Source organism: Phodopus roborovskii, unplaced genomic scaffold (assembly GCF_943737965.1).
Source record: "Phodopus roborovskii unplaced genomic scaffold, PHOROB, whole genome shotgun sequence".
Classification (NCBI taxonomy): Eukaryota; Metazoa; Chordata; class Mammalia; order Rodentia; family Cricetidae; genus Phodopus; species Phodopus roborovskii.
Genome location: NW_026126480.1, coordinates 8,756,429 through 8,775,214, shown reverse-complemented (window position 1 = coordinate 8,775,214; position 18,786 = coordinate 8,756,429). Strand labels below are relative to the sequence as shown.

Below are 18,786 nucleotides of genomic sequence, written 5' to 3'. Positions count from 1 at the left end.
CAGCAGCTAGAATTGAACTCAGGTCTGGCTGACTCGAAGCCTTTGCTATTTCTCTGGACCACACCACCTCTCCAGACACAACTCTGCTGAAGCTTTGATCCTGACACCCTTCACTAGCCACCACCAACGCCAGTCCCTGCAGAGCCCTCGTCTTGAAGCTAGGATATACCCAAGAGGTGTAATAAGGCAAAAGGCCATACTTTTTGTCAGTAGCACCATGAAGGGAAAGAGAGAAGGCATTGACAGCCCTCACAGCTGATGTGCTGACATCTCTTTTAGACAAGAGAAACAACTTTTTAGTAACTGACAGAGAAATGAGGTATCAGAAAACCCAGCCATCACTTGCAAAAAATCAAAGCACTACTGACAAAATGTCTTCCATGGGTAACTTCATCTGATTGGAGAGTGGAAAGAGAGCTTTTAGCAAGGTGAGGCCTAGGTTGGGGTGCTCTCTCAGTCAGGAATGTGAACCTCAAGCACCAGAGAGAGCAGGCATCCTGTTTATCTGGGAGACTTGGAAGCCACAGTCTGTAAAACCCCTTCTATCTTTGTGATGCCCTGACTATGAGTACATAAGGACACACAAATGTTGCCATGGTAGAAAGTTGGATATAGACCCAGTCCTTGATACACAAGAAGAGGATGCATTCTGGGTTGCTAATTTATCTATGGGACCTAGACCAGTAGCCTGGAGTTCTTCATCTGTAACATGGAAAAAGACAGAGTCTACTTCCTGGGCTGGTCTTCCCCTCTCACCCTCCCTGTTTTAGCCTCCACCCTTGGAAAACATCCTAACTCTTGAGGCTGATTAGTTATCTCCAAGGCTTGGCCGCCAGTCCTTTCTGCTCACCTATCTCCACTTTTGGCTCAGGCTAGCACCTGCCCTGCCTGGGTTGCAGGAAGATCCTTCTCGGAGTTCCCAGCACCTGTAACTTGAACAAACTTTGAAATATGTGTGCCAGATTGACTTCAAGTCCTGCAGTGGTTTCCCTTGCTAGCTTCTGGATTTGCTGAAATAAATGAAAGAAAATCTTGCATGGTCACAAGAAGACCGTCATAGATGGGCTCCTGGCTACCGCTCCAGCCACCCCAGGTCCACAGAGCCCTCTGAAGCCCATACGCCATGAGATCTTCTGAGTTCCTGGAACACCCCACCCTGTTCTTTCTCTCCTCTTTCTGTGTGGTCTGCTTTTCCTCCAACTCCACTCTTCATAGCTCCTGGAAGATTTTCCACCTGCAGTGTGGTTAGGGCCTCACAGTGCTTCTCTCTGGGTCACCTTTGTTTTTTACCCCAGTGCACGACAATCATTTTTACATATTTTTTACATATTTTTTACATATATGCGATATGTAGAGTTCACGATTGTATTTAAACTTGAGAAGTCCAATGATTTCTGCAGATTCAAACAGGGCAAGAAACATAGCTATTTTATGTACCTTGACATGAATGCCTGATCAGGCCATGGAAGATAAAATGGCGGTTAGGAGCCACTGGTTGAATAAGTAAATAGATAGATAATCTGATATTTTCTCAATCTGTTTGCAATCTGGTATTTACTGTTCTTCCTCTGAGACCCCTGTCCATCCACTTTAAAATATAATCCAAGAGGCTTCAAGACTTATTGACACAGTACTTGGCTCCCTGGGTGATGTGAAGAAACTGAACCAAGCCCTTCCCCATCATCCCCAGTTATACGGCAGCATTTCCTTTTCCTAGGCTTTAATCTGGCTTGATTTCCCTGGAATCACCCAAGATTAAGTTGTGCAGCTGCCCCATGGTTGGACATAGCCCTGGCTCAGTATCCCACATAGTCCTATTAGGGCTTTTTCCCAGTGTTTGTGTAACTAAACAGCAAGGATGAAGTATGTGGCAGACACTGATGACTGCTTAACCCACACTTACCTCCCTTGTTTCTGAGAGAACCCTAGTTTTGGGTGGAGAGCCAACATAGTAAGCTAAAATGTTCTGTTCCAGATGTCTTGTAGCCCTGAATGTCCAGGAAACATAACCAAAGGGTGTAAGCTACATGGTTCATGGGAAAACTCTGTTTTTTGTTGTTGTTGTTGTTGTTTTGGTTTTTTTCCCCCTGCCTCCTTCCCTTGTCTTCTTTTCTCTAATCAATAGGAAAGTAAGTCCTAGCTCTAGCTCATGGCATTTCCAGGACTTGGAATAGGTTGCTTACCACTTACTTTTGTAGTGTGTGTGTGTGTGTGTGAGAGAGAGAGAGAGAGAGAGACAGAGAGAGAGAGAGACAGAGAGACAGAGAGACAGAGAGAAGCAGTCACCTTACAACAAGAGGCAGCAAATATAAATAAAGCTCAGAGCAGGCCTGGCAGGACAAAGAGGAGGCAGAGCTTAGTCTCCATGCTACCACTGAACTGCTGGACACACCTGGGCTAGGAGTGACACAAGGATGTTAAAAGCCCTTAATGGCACTTAAGTATGGTTCTGGTTCTTGTCCTTCACACACTAGTCACAGGTCTAAGTCCTTCCCACACAGGAGGCCCTTCTGTTGCTGGGTATCCATGGTGTCCTTCGATTCTCTTTTCTGTCTTTGAGGTTCCCAGTAGAGCATTCAGGACACTCAAATATCTGAGGTAAGATATCAGCAGGAGTGGAGCGGTGGGGAGCTGACCTCCTGGGAGCAGGGGCATCTACTGCAAGGCTAGTTTTCCAGTCCACAGACAGCGTTCTGGTACTCCCAGCTCTTCCTCAGAACAGAACTTTGACCACAATCTCCAGCGGGCTGACTTGAGCTCTCCTTTGACCTACAATTTCATCCCACTTACACCAATGCTCAGAATAAATCACTGTATCTGGAGAGGTGAATTCATGGGGCACTGTTCCAAAGAAGTGTTTCCATTAGAAATCCCAGAAAGTACGCCAATGCCATTTGCAAGAAGGTTAATTTAGTATCAAGAAAGCCTGATTCCTCACTACTCCCTTTCTACCTGACAGCAGAATTCAAAGGGAAGGGAAATGGGGAGTGGTGAAGACTGGCTTATTAGAGACTGAGAACAAGTCCTCAGTCACCTCTCTTGGTTTCTTCTTTGAGGCACAGCAGCTGAATTTTGTCAGAACTACTTTCTCACCAGATCCTAGCAAACACACTCAAAGGCTGATGCCTAATCAGAGCAAGGGGATCAAGAGACAATGTCTTCCAGCATGGTTTGGATAATCATGGTGGGGGGAAGGGGAGGGGGGAGTTTGTTATGATAGTCTGCAGAGAGGCAGAAATGTAGGTTTAAGAACCTAGGTGTTCCTTGAAACAAAAATCAATGGGCTAGAAAAATGGAGGGAGCCCCCAGCTGATACCACTGCAAGAATCCTTACTTCCTTTTTGACTTTCTGCCCCCTCCCCCTCTCCAGATCACCACCTGCAATCCCACTAAACTCCCTGGGCCACAGAAGTGAATTGCTCCTGCCTCAAAAGAAAGCCCTTTGGTTCTCATCATCTTATCCTCTTATGCAAAATCCTATCTCAATGCCCTGTCCTTTCCAGAGTGAACTATTTGCTCAAGGTAGCATTCAAGGCTTTCCTAGATGACTCCCTTCTCATGCTTTAGTCACAGAGTTGCCCGACCTCACAGCAAGCGCCTAGGGTTTCAGCTACCTACCTCTAGCTCATGCTGTTCCCAGGACTTGGAATGGGTTGCTTACCATTTACTTTCCATTTTTCCTCATTAATGAGTGTCTTTTACATTAAATTTTTATGTGGCATGTGAATGTCACCTTATGCACATGTGCAGGCACCATTGTGAACATATATGGCAGCCAGAGTACAACTTGTAGGAGCCATTTCTCTCCTTACAGTGTGTGGGTCCCAGGGGTCCAACTTAGCTCACCAGGCTTGGTGGCAAGTGCTTTACCCACTGAGCCATCCCACTGGCCCCTGTTTTCTTTAAATATGACTATGCCATCCATGCATTAAGGACCAGATTAAATGTTCCTGCAGCCCAAGAGCTTCTGGGCTACTCAGCAGGACACGCCCTCCCCCACACTCCTGCCTTGCTCTTTTCTTTGGCTTAGAGGCAGTTCCTATATAAATGCCATCTCCATCAATCCAAACCATTAGCTGCTTTCTCTAGCTAGTCAGCATGGAAAAAGCCAGGTTAGATAATAGACAGGAAGCAGGCACAAAGGAAGATGGAAGGAAAGGAAGGAGCTGAACCACTTCCAGTGTCTGAATGCAAGACAGATAGACTTCCAGCAGCTGCCTGAACATAGACAAGTGACCCTTCCTGTCAATTAGCACCCGGAAGAGCAGGGCATTTTCCTTATAAAAAAAACTCCCATGCCTGATAATTTCTTGCAGTGATTCTCATTTCTCTTTCTGGATTTCTAAATCCACCGTAGGCCACCTCTGTTATTTTGCAGCTTGGCTTGCCTTGCCGTGGTGCCAGGTTGATCTGTCCTTTTATGCTTCCACAGCAGCCCAAATGAAAAGATAAGTTGCTAGCTTGAGACCCAAAATACCTCAATGCTAACTTGTCAGGCCTCGGGGTGGCAAGCTATCCAGGGGAAGGAATTCTCATTTTTAAAGTTTTGGATATTGTAAGATTTTTCACCGTGGTCTTTTTAATGATTCCTCCAGAAAACTGCCTGAATTGATGTGAGGTGCTTACTTATAATTGGAGGCAAGTTATGATCCATAGAACACAAACAGAAATGAAATATTAACTGGTATCCATGACAAATAGTGAGGGGTTTAAAATCCAAGTTCCCATTCTAGCTTTATCTTTAATTTTTGACAAGTCATCTAAACCCTCCAAACCTCAGCCCTTTCATTTGTTAAGTTAAATTGTAGCTAAAATATCTCTCTCAAAGCTAGGGAGATACATCAGTGAGTAAAGTGTTTACCTTGCAAGGATCAGGGCCTGAGTTCATCTCCCAGAATCTACATAAAAAAGCTTGGGTGTGGCCGTACACATAATCCTGGTGCTAGGGTTTGATAATTAAATGGTGAGTCCCAGGACAGGAAGAGAACTTGTTTCTCTCAAAAAGCAAAAATGGTGAATAGCACCTGAGGGACAACATCCAATATTATCCTTTGTCATGTATACTCACACACGTACACAGACACACACAGACACACAGACACACACACACACACACACTCTTTCCTAAGGCTGTTGTAAGTTACATAAGAATGAAGCTTGGGCTCCAACACATACTAGACAAGCTTTAAATATCTGATGAATAAATTAACCAATGAATATGTAGAAAACAAATGAAATATGAAAACTGGCAAAGGTTTGGTCCAGGTGAGGAGGCAAGGAGCTAAGAATAAGGAAATGGCAAGCCCTGCAGTGAGGCCAATGTGAAATCACACTTAGTGTTTCTTGCAGCAGCTCTGAACCTCAACTTCTTCATTTGCAGTGGGGAGGGCTGTCTCCTCATGGAGTTACTGTAAGTCCTAAAGAATGCGTATAAAAATCCTTTGCAAACTGCAAGAGGTGAGTGAGACTTTGCTGGTGGGATATGCCTAGCCAGTGGGATCCTGTGACTTCATTAACACTTGCAAGACTACTACCCCCCATGATTCTGAATCTCCCCATGCTAGGGAAAGACTGTTGTTTTTGAAAACATATGTCATGTTTTACTCTAAAACTAGCTTGGTTTCAGCGGGGAGTGTGCAAGTGTGCATGTCCATGCCTGCATTCCTGCATGCATGCACATGTGTGGCATAGATCCAGTTCAGTGAGAGCTCTGTCGGCATCAGGTCACTGTGTGGAAATATTTGTATATCCAGTTTGGAAAGTGCTTTTAGATTTTTTTTTCAAGGCAAAAGATAAACTCGTTTAATTTAGAGTCATCAGCTGGATTGCATTAAATGGAGGGAAAAGCAAAATCGTACATAATGCATCCATTTGTTAAACACAATTATTTCTCCCATTACTTAATTACAAGCAGACATAAATACCCTAAATTCTGATATTTTGGGTCTTCTTGAATTCTCGATCTGTGTTTCAGCATGTAATGAAAGGAGGGTCATATTCCAATTTGTTTGTTAAGCAATCCCGAGAGTTATAATTGTATATTGGGACCATAATGACTTTCCTAAAGCAAGACCTAAACTTTTAATTAACCTGCCAAGACAAATTACAGCTCGCAGTTCACAGGTAACGATCACAGACAGCTGAGACTCAATGCCCAAGACTCTCGGGAAAGAGGGATTAATAGCAACATCAGAATCAGTCTGTTTTTGTATTAAAAGAAAAACAAAAAAACAAAAAAAACCAGTGTTCATTAAACAATCTGTGTAGCTTGAAGGGAGGCAGACAGGTCAGAAAGGCAGTAAGAGAAAATGGAAGGGGAAAGGAGGGGACACAGCACCCTAACTGCTTCCCTCTATGGTGTACATGCAGCCACCCCACAGGCACATTTTACTTCTTTTTCTAGTTTTCACAACAGGGACTGCAAGCTTCCACTTCAAACATTTTCATCCAGACAGAAAAGGGGTGACCTGCCATTGACAATCACAGAAGCATCATGGGAGGAATCACAAGAGAAGTGAGGACTAGGAATCAGTTTTCATGGAGTGTTTGGGAGCTTTGTCAACAGGAAGAGGATGGGGCTCTCCCATCTGCTCATAGAGTCAGGCTTTCTAAAGGAGGAGGAACCTGAACTTTTACTTGATGTCTCAGGTGATTCCTGAAACCAACAGCAAGAGAAGGGCCAAGGCAATATCTCCTTGCTGCTCCAAACATGCACAGCGCATGGGCTCCACTGGGAGCTGCTCCCCAACCTGCTGGAGCAGACTTTGCATTTTACGAAGACTCTTTGATAGGTCTTCAATGCACTGATGCATAGAAGCATGATGGAACCTATTGGATCTAGCATACATGAAGGGGTTAAATGACAGTTTTCATCATACAGGTAAGAGGATAGGAACTGGGTAAAAAGCAGGACTGTGCCTTAATTATAATAGAGCAGGTTAGCAAGCTCCAACAAGACAGGGGTTGGTGAAGGGACATCTCACTATTTCCTTGCTGTGCTATGATGTACATCCTAATTAAAAAATGGCTGTCTTTAGGAATTTAAATTAATAACCTTTCATATTTATACTCAGTTATTAAAACAGAAATCTGACTGTTCTTTGCTCTGTGTAAGCACAATACTATGTGCCTTCTTGTGAATGGTGCCTAGTCAAGACACACCATGGGACATGAGAATTGTGACCCTAAATGAAAGCCATCAAGAAAGAAAATGTAGTGACTGCTGCCTAGCAGAATCTGAATAGTGATAGCTTGTATGTAGGTGCAGCCAGAACCTAGCTTCTAATGGCAGGGACTGGGAGCTGTAATGCTGACCTCCATATCACCAATAGTTACTAAAACACAGCTTCAGATTCTAGAATCTTAAGAAACCAAGAGATGGAAAAGAATAAGTGGTCTGCATGATGTTAAAAGCCAAGTTCATGGCAGAGCTCCTGGACTAAGCCTATATTTCTTTACACCACACAAGAAACTGCTCAAGAGGAAAACCAACAGTATGGCAACTGCCAAGGCCAGGGCTTCTGAAGGGAACCTGGGCAGAGAAATGCCATACTCCGGCTTATTCCCTACCAACTAAGGGGTATTGCCCATAGAGACTTGATGTGTATTGTGGAGAGATCACTCCTCCAGGCAAGAACAACACACAGGGACAGTTCCTTCATCAACACCAGGTATTGGATGCCCACCCCCTTCTTTGCCATCAAGGCAAAATGTTAAGGTTGAAAGTGTAGCAGAAGCTTATTAACCATGCTCCATTTAACAGAGAGGCTGTCTCTGCCTCAATCCTAAGGGCAAAACTACACATAGGTGGGAAATGGACTGAAAATGACTACCACTGGTTAGGAGGGAGAATTGGGGTCTTAGAAGAATGTTGGAAACCTAGTACCAAATTGAGGCATTTCCCTTCAACTCCATTTCCCTTGTTAGACTCCCAGCCAAGGACCAAGAGCCTTCAGATGCATCCTAAAGCATTCGCCGTAAAACTGTCCTGTCTAGCGCCCCTTACCAGAAGGAAGTAGTTTGGAAAGAATGGCGCCCAAATTCCCAAATATTGTCTATAAATGTTTGTTTTCAGTTAAATGGACTTGGTTATATAAAATAAATAAATACATAAATAAATAAATAACTGTCCTGTCTAGGACTTCCGCTTTATGTTCTGGCTAAGTTCTATTTTCCTTCAAGGATTTTTATTTCTAGACTGCATCTTAATGCTTCCAACAGAAGTTGGGAAAAATTTTGACTTGGAGAACTAAGACTATCCATTTGCAGACTGTGGCCACCTAAGGAGGATACAAAATCTATGAGATGGAGTATACAGGCTACCTACACACATGTAGACTTTGGAGGTGGCCAAGGCACTTTACCTCTATAAGGTACAGAGACAATGTTTCAAACTCACTTCTGATGCCAGGACTCACTCTCTGTCAGAGAACAGACATCTCTATTCTCACTGAAAGCACAAGAGCAACTATAGACTGCTCTTCCTGTTGCTAATTCTGCTATTTTTGCTTTCTTCCAGCTCTTTTCATCTTTTCTCATGTGCCAGCATTTGTTGATTTCAAAAGTAAGACAAACCCCAAACAAACCAGACCCAAATGACACATCAGCAAGTTGAACTAGGTGAGGCTTTAAAGATAGGTGGGAGGCAATTACCAATGAAGGGAACTGTGTCCTCTGTGTGGCTTGCCACCCAGGATTCTTAAAATGTCAGTTTTGCCTTGTAGCTCCTGAGAGGCATCTGGTGGTCCAAGCAACACCCTTATCCAGCAACTGAGTCCAAATCCAGCAAGTCTACTTAGGATGACTTTGCGCCATACTTAGAGTGGCAGCTATAGTTCTGGGCAAGACAAATTCAATTCCCATATTTTGCCAGCACCAACTCCTGCATCTACAACCTTCATCTCATTCAAAGACACCATGGAGGGTATGGTTGCTTACCAATGGTGGTGGTGAGAAAGGAAACCACTTCAGACTCCTTCCCATCATTGTAAAAGGCCAGGTGCCAAATTCCTGAATCCAGATACTGGATGAAACCAGTCTCATGACTGGATGGGGGAACAACACCCCGTGACTGGCGTTGGGGACCCTCCAGACTCCTTGCCTCCTGGGTTAGGAGCCTTCTTCCATCCAGCAGCTCCACAAAGTCAAACTAAAAAAATAGAAAACAAAGAAAGTAAAGTTAGCAAGGACTGACAACCCCACCTGCTAAGCTCCATGCAGGAATTCTCCTAGGGAGTCTAGAAGAAAAGAAAGAGTCGGAAAGGGAAGCCAGGAGTCCTCCCCAGATCTAGAATCTTCATGACAACATTCTTCTAATTATTTTGTGAATGTGGCATAATTAATGACTATTCCTTGTCTTGTTTTGTTTTCATTTGGGGACATGCAAGTCTTTACATGACTATGTATATATGAAGATAGCCATGTTTTCTTCAGTGGCAGGTCCCTCAGTAGAAACCCAGATAGACACTTGGTGATCAGTGGAGGTTCATGCAAGTATGGATGGTAATCTTAGGGGTTTGGGATGGGATTGGAACATTAAGTGGACTTGGGTTAGTCATGAACTAAGTTTGTTTAGCTCAAAATTCCATCAGTAATTACATGCTGTGTCAAACACAAGTGCTAATTGATCCAGGACTGTTGATTTGAGACTCCAGAAAAGTCCACCCGCAATGTGAACATCAGGTGTGGGGCAGGGAGGTTAAGCCCTGCTGTCTCACTAGGAAGCACCCGAGTAGCTACCTAGTTAGATTTTAGTAGATGGAAGATAGAAGATATTTATCTCACATAAAGCTGAAGCTGAAGCCGTGACGTTCAGGACTGCACGGTTGTTCTGTGGTCCCAGGGATCAGGCTCATCTATGGCTCTGTGACCTGATCATTAGCTGTAGTGCTAAAACTTAACTGAATGCTGGAGCTGAAAATACTACATATGGCCCTAGGATGCATGATGGCTGTTTGTGGTTTTGGTTATTTTAACTCCAAAGCTAGTATGTGTTGTGTTGTGTGTGTGTGTGTGTGTGTGTGTGTGTGTGTGTGTGTCTTCACAGGTCTCTGTTCTCTCTAACTTGTGACTCTTCCTATTCTTATTTCTTTCATTCCTTCCCTATTCCTTTCTTTTGATGTGAAAGCCTGAATCCAGAGTCCAGCATGCCAAGTCCATGCTCTGATCTATACTCCCACCTACTTGGTCTATATCTTTGTTTCTGGTACATGTGTACAAACAAATGTGCAAGAAGAGAGGGGATGCAACAGTCAAGGAAAGTACTGTTTATTTTGCACCAGGCTCTATGCTAAGGGCTCTATGCACGTTCCTTGTTATGAGAATTCCGCAGGGTGGTTACTGTTGCTCCCCACTCAAGGAGAGGATGGATTGTGAACCCAACCTTGCACAGCCAATGGCAAGCAGATTCATGCTCAGTGTGGGGTGTCTTCTCTAGGTCACATTGCCTGGGCACTGTAACTTAGGAGACAGTATGATAGCAGAAAGGCAGCTGAGAGGTGTCCTAGAATTCTCTGAAACAACTCCAGAGAGTTAACTTCACTATTCTGGAAGGAAGGATGTTAGTGGGGGGGGGGGGCGAATGGATGAGTGGCCTATAAGGTAACATGAAGTTCCCTTCAGGCTTTAGGACTCAGCTGGGTTTCTGACCTGAGTTAGGATCTGAGCTGGCTCCCATGAGGTCTATTGTTGTGTGGGGTCTACTTACCTGAGTATGGGAAGGAGGAAGGCCTTTTCTGCCATAAATGCCAACCAGAGCTGCTTTCCCCAAAGACACATTGAACTTCAGATGTACAGGGTGATCTATGAACACCTGAGATCTCCAGAACGTTCCAGGAGGTATCTTCTGGGAAGCCCGTCTCCCCACGTCAATTTCTCCGGAGTCTATGAAACTGTCCTCTGGAAAGAAACTACTTGGCTTTCCTACCAAGACATGGGGAAGGGAAGACAAATGCATTATGGTTAGCCACACATGATATGGAACCAGCATCCCAACATCCAGGACTCCATTTTGCCTCTCACCCAGAGAGAGGTCTGCTGCCAGCTCCCTGCCACCTCCCCCTCCTCCACAGGAGTAAGATAATCTAGAATTTTCCCCCAGTGATGCTCAAATTGATCAGCTAAAAATATTCATTCTTCCAAAGCAGTATGGGTCCTCTCAAAGGACCATCTGTTTACTGCATAATGCTACAGTTTGTTAAGATATATTTTGATCCTAAAAATAATCACTGGTGGTCACATGAGAATAACTTTGTGACTCTGTGTGTGTGTGTGTGTGTGTGTGTGTGTGTGTGTGTGTGTGTGTGTGTGTGTGAAGGCTGTATGATAAAGTAGAAAGGACAGAGGGAATTAGGTGTTGTCATTCAATTTTCAACCCTATAGCAGGAGGCATGATGAGAATGGAAGGAGGTATTTCATGTTTAGGTGAAAATTGGCAGTCTACACATGTGAGTAGGGGGTTGGGTTTGGAACAGGGCTATGAATTGACAATGATGGAGAAGAAAGTTCTTAGGAAGGGAGGAAATGTGTCTGAAAGTGCTGTTGTTTTTGTGTGTGTGTTAGAATGCTTAAGGGAACTAAACTAGGATAAAATCTATAGCATACTTAGAAATTTAACCCAGCCCTCAGTCTTGTATCACAAGGGGCAGAGGGCACTCCAGAATGAGATCTCCTGCTCATCTCTATTGCCAGTCAGGGTGTCTGCTTTCTGAGGGTGCAACAAACCCCAGGGAGGAAGGCTACTTACCAAACTTCCTCTTCTCAGTAAACACACTAGCATGTGAGCAAGCTAAATCCTAATTTCCTGCCTTCTTAAGAGTGGGGAAGAGGGGGCAGGAATATTGGGAAAACCAAGCTTAGAACCCCGAAGAACCCAAATCAAGTCAACAGGCTCCATTGTATTTGTTAGTAGTAAACCACTCCTGAGCATCCTGGCTCTAGGGCTTTTTGTGTGGTTAGAGATGCTCAAAGATGTTCTAAGACAACAAGAATCATTTGCAAAGAAAACACAGTTGTGGAACTTCTTATAAAAAGCACTTGGAGAGAAGAAATTACAATGTCTTCCCACCCCCTGACTTTGTAAGCCTCCTTACAAAGCACATTTGATGCTGAAATGGAGCTTGGCAGGGCATTGTTGTAGTCATAAAATATTTTACTGTTTTAAATAATAAAATTCAATTTAAATGTTAAACTTCTCCATATGTTATCATTCCCTTATAAACTCCTAGGCAGAAACATCAGGTTTTTAGCTTCAAACCATTAAATGTTATTTTAATTAAAAATGTGCCAACAAAAAAAAAAGTTAAAATGCACACTATCAATAAAAGTACCATGGTTACTCTATCATTAACATAGGAAAGAGTTTGTTTTTAATTCTGCATGGAAGGAATGTGCCCCAGACTTTTACCTTGAAAATGAGGGCACACAAACCTCCACACTGAGTCATGAAACTTCAAAGATAAGAGCCCAATTCACAAGGTGTTATGAGGGGAGAGAATTAGTCACACTCTTCTTCATCTGATCTGTGGGCTCCTAGGACTGTAACCCCTTTATTGTGCAGATAGAAAGGAGCACACCCTCAGCTTCAAGTTCCCAGGGGGAGGCATAACTAAGGGGGCGTATGAAACAAAAGCATGGTGCATTTTGAACCTCTCACTCCTACGAAGGGCTCAGAGAGAAGCACAAGACTGATAATTTGAGGGCAGGTTTCCTCTGAAAGGAGGGAGGCGGCCCAGCTGATGGGGCTAGGGAACTAACTGTCTGTACTCTGGTGTTCTCATGTCTCTGAATAAATAATGGAAAAATGCCCCCTCACTTTAGCCAACAGGGTTCCCTTTCTCCATAGCAAAGAAGAGAGCATAGTGTAGAATGTGGCCTTATGGGTCAGAGATCCCCTTCAAACCTCAGGCAGGATTCTTAGGCTGGGTTATGTGGCTCTTGCTCCAGTAAAGTGACAGAAGGGGATTTTTTCTTTCTTTGCACTTTCCAGCAGTTCAAGGCTGTGGGCCAGGTGGGAAGGAAACACTGTCTCCACACTGGACCAACTGTTGGTGTGGCTTGCTGGTTGAGAAGAAAGAATGAACAGCTTTTACCAACTTTAGTTCATGGGAAAGAGGTCTGAGATTGCCAGGGTTGGGCTGGGGCTGGAGGAGCAAAAATAATGAACAAACAAACAAACAAACACCCCTTCCTTCCTGCCTTAAGGAAAACCCAGCCTGGATCATAAGATATCTTGTCGTTCATTCTGAGCACAAAGCATGAGCACTTAACTATAAAATGTCCTACTGCAGAGTGATACAGTGAATAGAGTAAGAGTAAGCTAAGATTGGTAGAGGGCACATATTCTGTGTATAAAATTTACTTCTTCATGTATATTCTGGAAGATAACAGAAGAAATAGTAGGGAAGGCAGAGGTTAATGAATCCCAGCTGTGTCAAGAACCTTCATTTACAGCAGCTCTGTTGATTGTCATGGCACTACGGAAGTCTCTACACGGAGTCTCTGAATGCTGGAGAAGCCAGGTGGAGATAAAGTCACCCAAGAAACCTCTTTACTTCTTAGAATATGGCTGCTTTAAGGAGTACATAAATGAGTGATGAATTAAATATCTGAAGAGACACTCTCAGTGGTGACAGGGTACACACACCTCTCAAAGAGCAGCAACTCATGGGGCCCCTGGGGTAAATGTCAAGACTTAACCAGATAGACCCTAGGTCCAGTTAAGAACTTTGTGGTTTGAAAATTGATCATTTTTATTAATTAGGAAGCTGTAAACAGGTCTTGGAGTATTCAGGGTCTGGAGACACTTTTGAGAAGCATACTGGACCTCTACTAGGTATCTCTAGGCCTTACCAAGTGGTACAAGAAGCTTAGGTTAAACCTTACCCCCTCCCAACAACATGATTCAGTTTCACAGCAGATTCTATTGATAACCATCTTTTTCTTTGTAGATTTAGAAAGATTCAGGCTTCCTAGAGCAATGCTGTGCAAATATGCAATCATATCATAAAAAGAAATCTCTCAATGGATCACTGAAATGATCAGATAGCTCCATCAAATATGGACAATTTGGAAGACCTGAAATTCCCATGCTTTCCAACCAGTCTCTACTTTCCTGACCAGAGACCTATCTATCCAGGTTCTAAATTTCTCATCAACTAACAATCCTCCTACTTTTTAAAAAATTCTTCTCAATGCAATAGATTGCACAAAGAATCCCTTAGTTTCCTTAGCAACTGTTTGAAATTTATTTGGTTATCAAAATAAGCTGTTCCATTTTGGAGAGCCCAGCTGAGCCTGTTGCAGCAATTTGCATGGTTCAAACTGATGGGCAATTTTTATTCCATTGCAAAGAGAAAGCATTATCCATAGCCCACCAAGTCAACTGACAGAAATGCTTGTTTATTCAGTGATTTACCCCTTTCCCATTAATGCAAACACAAGGTCTTGCAGTGTTGCTTCAGGAAGCTACTACAATTGCTTTCTGTCCCATGATGACCATGAAATGGTGACAACCACTTTAAAAATACAGTATAAATTATAATTTGATGTTATTCTCACAGACATGACAAACAAAGCACTGGAATTATCATATATTTCATTTATATAATTAAAAATATGTACTTTAGAAAAAAAAATTTTAATGCCCCAAATGTTAGGAGGACCCGTGAGGAGAAATGTTGATTAGTACATATCTCTAGGTTCTTAGTGTCTGAAGTGGAATGGCCCCAGCCTAGGTGGACAAGATGAGGGACACCAGCTGAACTGATGACCTCTCTAGATGAGTGGCTCCCCTGTGCTGGGCTCTGAGAAGAGCCATAGTCACCCCTGTTCTACAGGCAAGAAAACTAAGGCCAAACAGATGAGGTAACTGGTATAAGTTAACAGAACAAATGAAAGGCTGGGCTGAGAACCACATCTTGGGTTGTGTGGCTCCAAGGCACATTCACCCCCTTTTAATCACCTCATACTACTACTCCCGCCATTACCGTGCAGAGACGCTAATCTTAATTCTGTAATTGATTCTTTTCCCTGATACCATCAGAAGGGACCAGAAACATGCCCTCACAGTACAGTTAACATTTTCATCATTGAGATAAAGTCTAAGGAAGCAGAGGTTTATCAACACAATTAAAAACAGAAACTGAGTAGACATTGGTTTAACTGGGGAGGGCTGGGGAAGAACCACGTGGTCTCTCACACACTATAGGAAGCTTTCCCTCTGCTTTTCAGGCCCATGCATTTTTTTTTCCCCTCACAGTAATTGCTCCTGCTGCCGGCTTCTTCCCAGTACTGCCCTGCATTTAAGGGGTTTATAAGCAGGATTTCCATTTGCATCAGTAATGACAGATAATCCCTTTAAGCAAAAATACTCCAATTAAAATAAGCCAATAAGGCAGTGCAATTTTATGTTGTCTCTTATCTACACCTCCTGCTTCTCCGGAAAAACTAAAGAGAACCCAAACAACCCACAAACTAATTTCATTAGAGTGGAAGATTTCAGATAGATTTAATTCCTGTTGAAGGAATGTCTGTTAGAGATCATGGTGGGAAGAAACTACATTGTGTTACAGGAAACCCTTTGCCAAGTCCATGATGAGTAAAGACATTTTAAGTGTGATTTCACGGGCTTATCTAATGACAGTTGTCCCTTTATGAGTCTTCACTGGTGGCACTAGACAGTATAAACTGGAGTGAGCATTTGCAAGCCACCAGCAGGACCATGGACAGTGCCACCTCGGTTTAAAAGATCCCTGAAAAACACCGGGTTAGTCCTATGATGATTCTTTCAGAAATTGCACCTGTAGAACTTTCAAGTTGCAATGCACCCTATAGAGAATCTACAGACAGACCAGTGCTTTTTGAAGAGGGGAAAAGTGAAACCTAGAATGCCTGACTCAGGGGACATGCTTAAGCTTACATCACAGTGTCTCCTTACATCACACTGACTCCTCTAGTGGCCCCAAGCATGCTACTGTCTTCCCTATCTTGTTGCTGGGCAAAGGGGTGTACATTATTCAATGTTTTAGGTCTTTATAAATCTTTAAAAAGAAGAGGCTTGGCCTTTCCTCTCTAAATAGTGGGTAAGCATTTGGGTTTGATTCCTTCAGAAGTCGGCTCTTCACATCCCTTAAATGTGTCCATTGGTCAGCAGCTGACTTTGACCTTCCAGATTGTCACTGCAGAGGTAATGAGGAGGTGCTTTGAGTAAGCACAAGTCACCCTTTTAACCACATTGATGGCTGGAAGGCAAATCTTTGAAAGGACACAGAGACCCAAAAAGCATGACCCAGAATTAAGTGAGTCAAGAGGAAAGGTAGGTGCCATGGCCATTTTGTTGACTGGGGAAGAGCAGAACAACATTGCAGATCACAGCAGACACAGGAGAAGGGAAGGCCACTGACCTTGAAGGATAATGGGCTGGCCTGGGCGCCTACACATCTTTCCATTTTAGTGAGCCTGAGTCACTCTTGACTGACAGTGAAGGAAGTTATAGCTATGGATTGTTATAAAGACCCTTGAGAAATTCAAACCATGGGTCTGTGGATTCCCGCTGGAGAATTCCAAACCCAAAATGTCACCACCACTTCTGTCATGGATAGAAAAGAAATATCTGTGCCTCATTGTACAACAGGATTTCACATCCATATCATCTTCGAGGTCCTGTAACCATGGAGGTGGGTCTGGTGGGAAAACTCATGGAGGGAGTGAGAGACCTCAGGTCCCAGATCTGAGTTCATTACTTAATCCTGAGATTGTGTGGGTCAAGTTACTTCATGTGATCATTTGTGTGTGTTTGCATCTAGAATGGATATAACTAATTCTACCCACCCCACTTCACAGGGTTTCTGTGAGGGTTACTTGTACAATGAAATGACCTTAGTAAAAAGTTTTGATACAGACACAGTGAGCAAACAGTGGCGATTGTTATTGCACATGAGGAGTCAGATTTACTAGGCCACTAGGGTGGGTTGATCACTTGAAATGTTTCCAATGAAACACACAGTCCAGAAGTCTTTTCACTGGAACACACTACCCCATACCATGTCCCACACATGACTCTTGATCCCACAGGGCTTCCCAGAAGTGCTCCCTCTGACCACCACACAAAGATGGATAGCTGACAATGTGAATGCCCCTAATGCATCCTTGGAAGCATGGGATGGGATACCGCAGAGCACCATGGTCCTTCTGAACCCCACCCTGAGCTCACACTGACAGGGAATTATGATGGAGACACAGGTAGACCGCAGCCAGCATGGAGTGTAGAGGATGGAGGAAGCATGAGCTGTGAGTCAGGCACGTGATGTGCGTGATGGAGATCATCTCCATTCATAGGCAGACACAGAGGACTCACAACACGGACAACACAGCAACCCTACCTTCTGTGGCTCCTTTGCCTTTCCTGTCAGGGTTCTCTAAGCCAGTGCCCCCTGAGGGATACAGGGAGACGTCCGTTGGCACAGGCCAACTGCTGGCTGTGTCCTCCGTGATCTCATACATCTGCCCCTCCATCGGCTGCAGGTGCCAGTTTAGGCCAAACAGGTGCATGGCTGTGGTGAGCAATGAAAAAAGTCATCTTTTTCTGCTGGAGGTGGAAATGGAACTCCCAAGCCACAAGGGAACGGGGTCTGGGGTGGGGAACACAGATCCTCAGTTCAGTTCAACATCAGTCCCTGGAGAGAGATCTCTTAGAGTGTCAGGCCCTGCAAGGGGACTTGGGACACAGTATTGATCACGGTTTAGAGCTTGCCCTCTAGGGGCTCACAGTTTGATGATGTTGGGAATGGATGAAGGAAGTCAGAGTTTCAGGAGGTCTTGACCTTTTTCTTCAAAAGAGAAATGGCAATCTAGAGGGGAGAACTGCAGTTTGTATCACAAAGGATTTTTTCCTTAATAGAAAAATAACACCCACAAATCAGTAAAGTCTAACAATGCAGTAGAGAAATAAGCATAGGACATGAATAGACAGGTGACAGAATGGGAAATACCAAGGGCTCTTAATCGTGTGAAAAGGCTCCTAACATCACTCACTGTGAAAGAAATCTAAGTTAAACTCTGAAATATTATTTTTCACATATGCTTTGGCAAAGATAAAAAGGGCTGAAAATACTATGTTGGCAGAGGGTGGGAAGCAAGCACCCGCACACTTTGCTGGCGTGATCATAAATTGGTATGTGATAAAAGCCATAAAATTTAAAATACATTCACCCTCTACCCTGGGATTTCAAGGTCTCAAGTCTAGAAAATTCTCCTCAGGATATACTCACACATCTAATAAATTGTGTACTAAAAGGTTACTCATTACAGCATAATTTTAATAGTAACATTTTGTAAACTGTTCCATTGATGAGAGGGTCGTCAGTGTCTATCCACACAACACAATAGTACAGATTATAAATAGACGGAGGATGCCTTTTATGTGCTTTTTCTGGAAGAAAAATCATAACCTACAGAAGAAAGTGTTTGACACACTGCTTTTTTACTTTATATTGTACAGAGTATCCAGGGGGACATGAAAGACAGTCCTAATATCAGGTGCTCCCTGCAAGGGAAGGGGATGATGCAGGGCATGGCAGGATGGAGATGCTCTGCTCATCTTCATTTTGTACCATGGGCATGTTTTCTGGCTTTAAAAGTATTTTATTTTCCCAAGTAGCAAGCTACCAAATAGTCTGGTGCAGCAATCTAGAAGAGGCCAGAAGATAACCAAGAATGACCCTGAAATACACAATGCTTGAGAAGGCTATGAAGGCTGTCTCCAAAAGGATTTGTAATCTAGTGTATGAC

The 18,786-nt window shown here is 43.5% G+C and overlaps 1 protein-coding gene across 1 annotated transcript in view; it reads right to left on the bottom strand.

Annotated features, from left to right (window-relative positions):
- Positions 1–18,786, bottom strand: part of Tenm4 (teneurin transmembrane protein 4) — a 701,768-nt gene that overhangs the window by 158,892 nt on the left and 524,090 nt on the right. The window contains exons 9-11 of the mRNA XM_051192264.1: positions 17,379–17,549; positions 10,706–10,920; positions 8,938–9,148 (exon numbers count right to left, since the gene is read on the bottom strand). Coding sequence (XP_051048221.1) covers positions 8,938–9,148; positions 10,706–10,920; positions 17,379–17,549 — 597 coding nt within the window. The remainder of the gene's footprint in view (positions 1–8,937; positions 9,149–10,705; positions 10,921–17,378; positions 17,550–18,786) is intronic.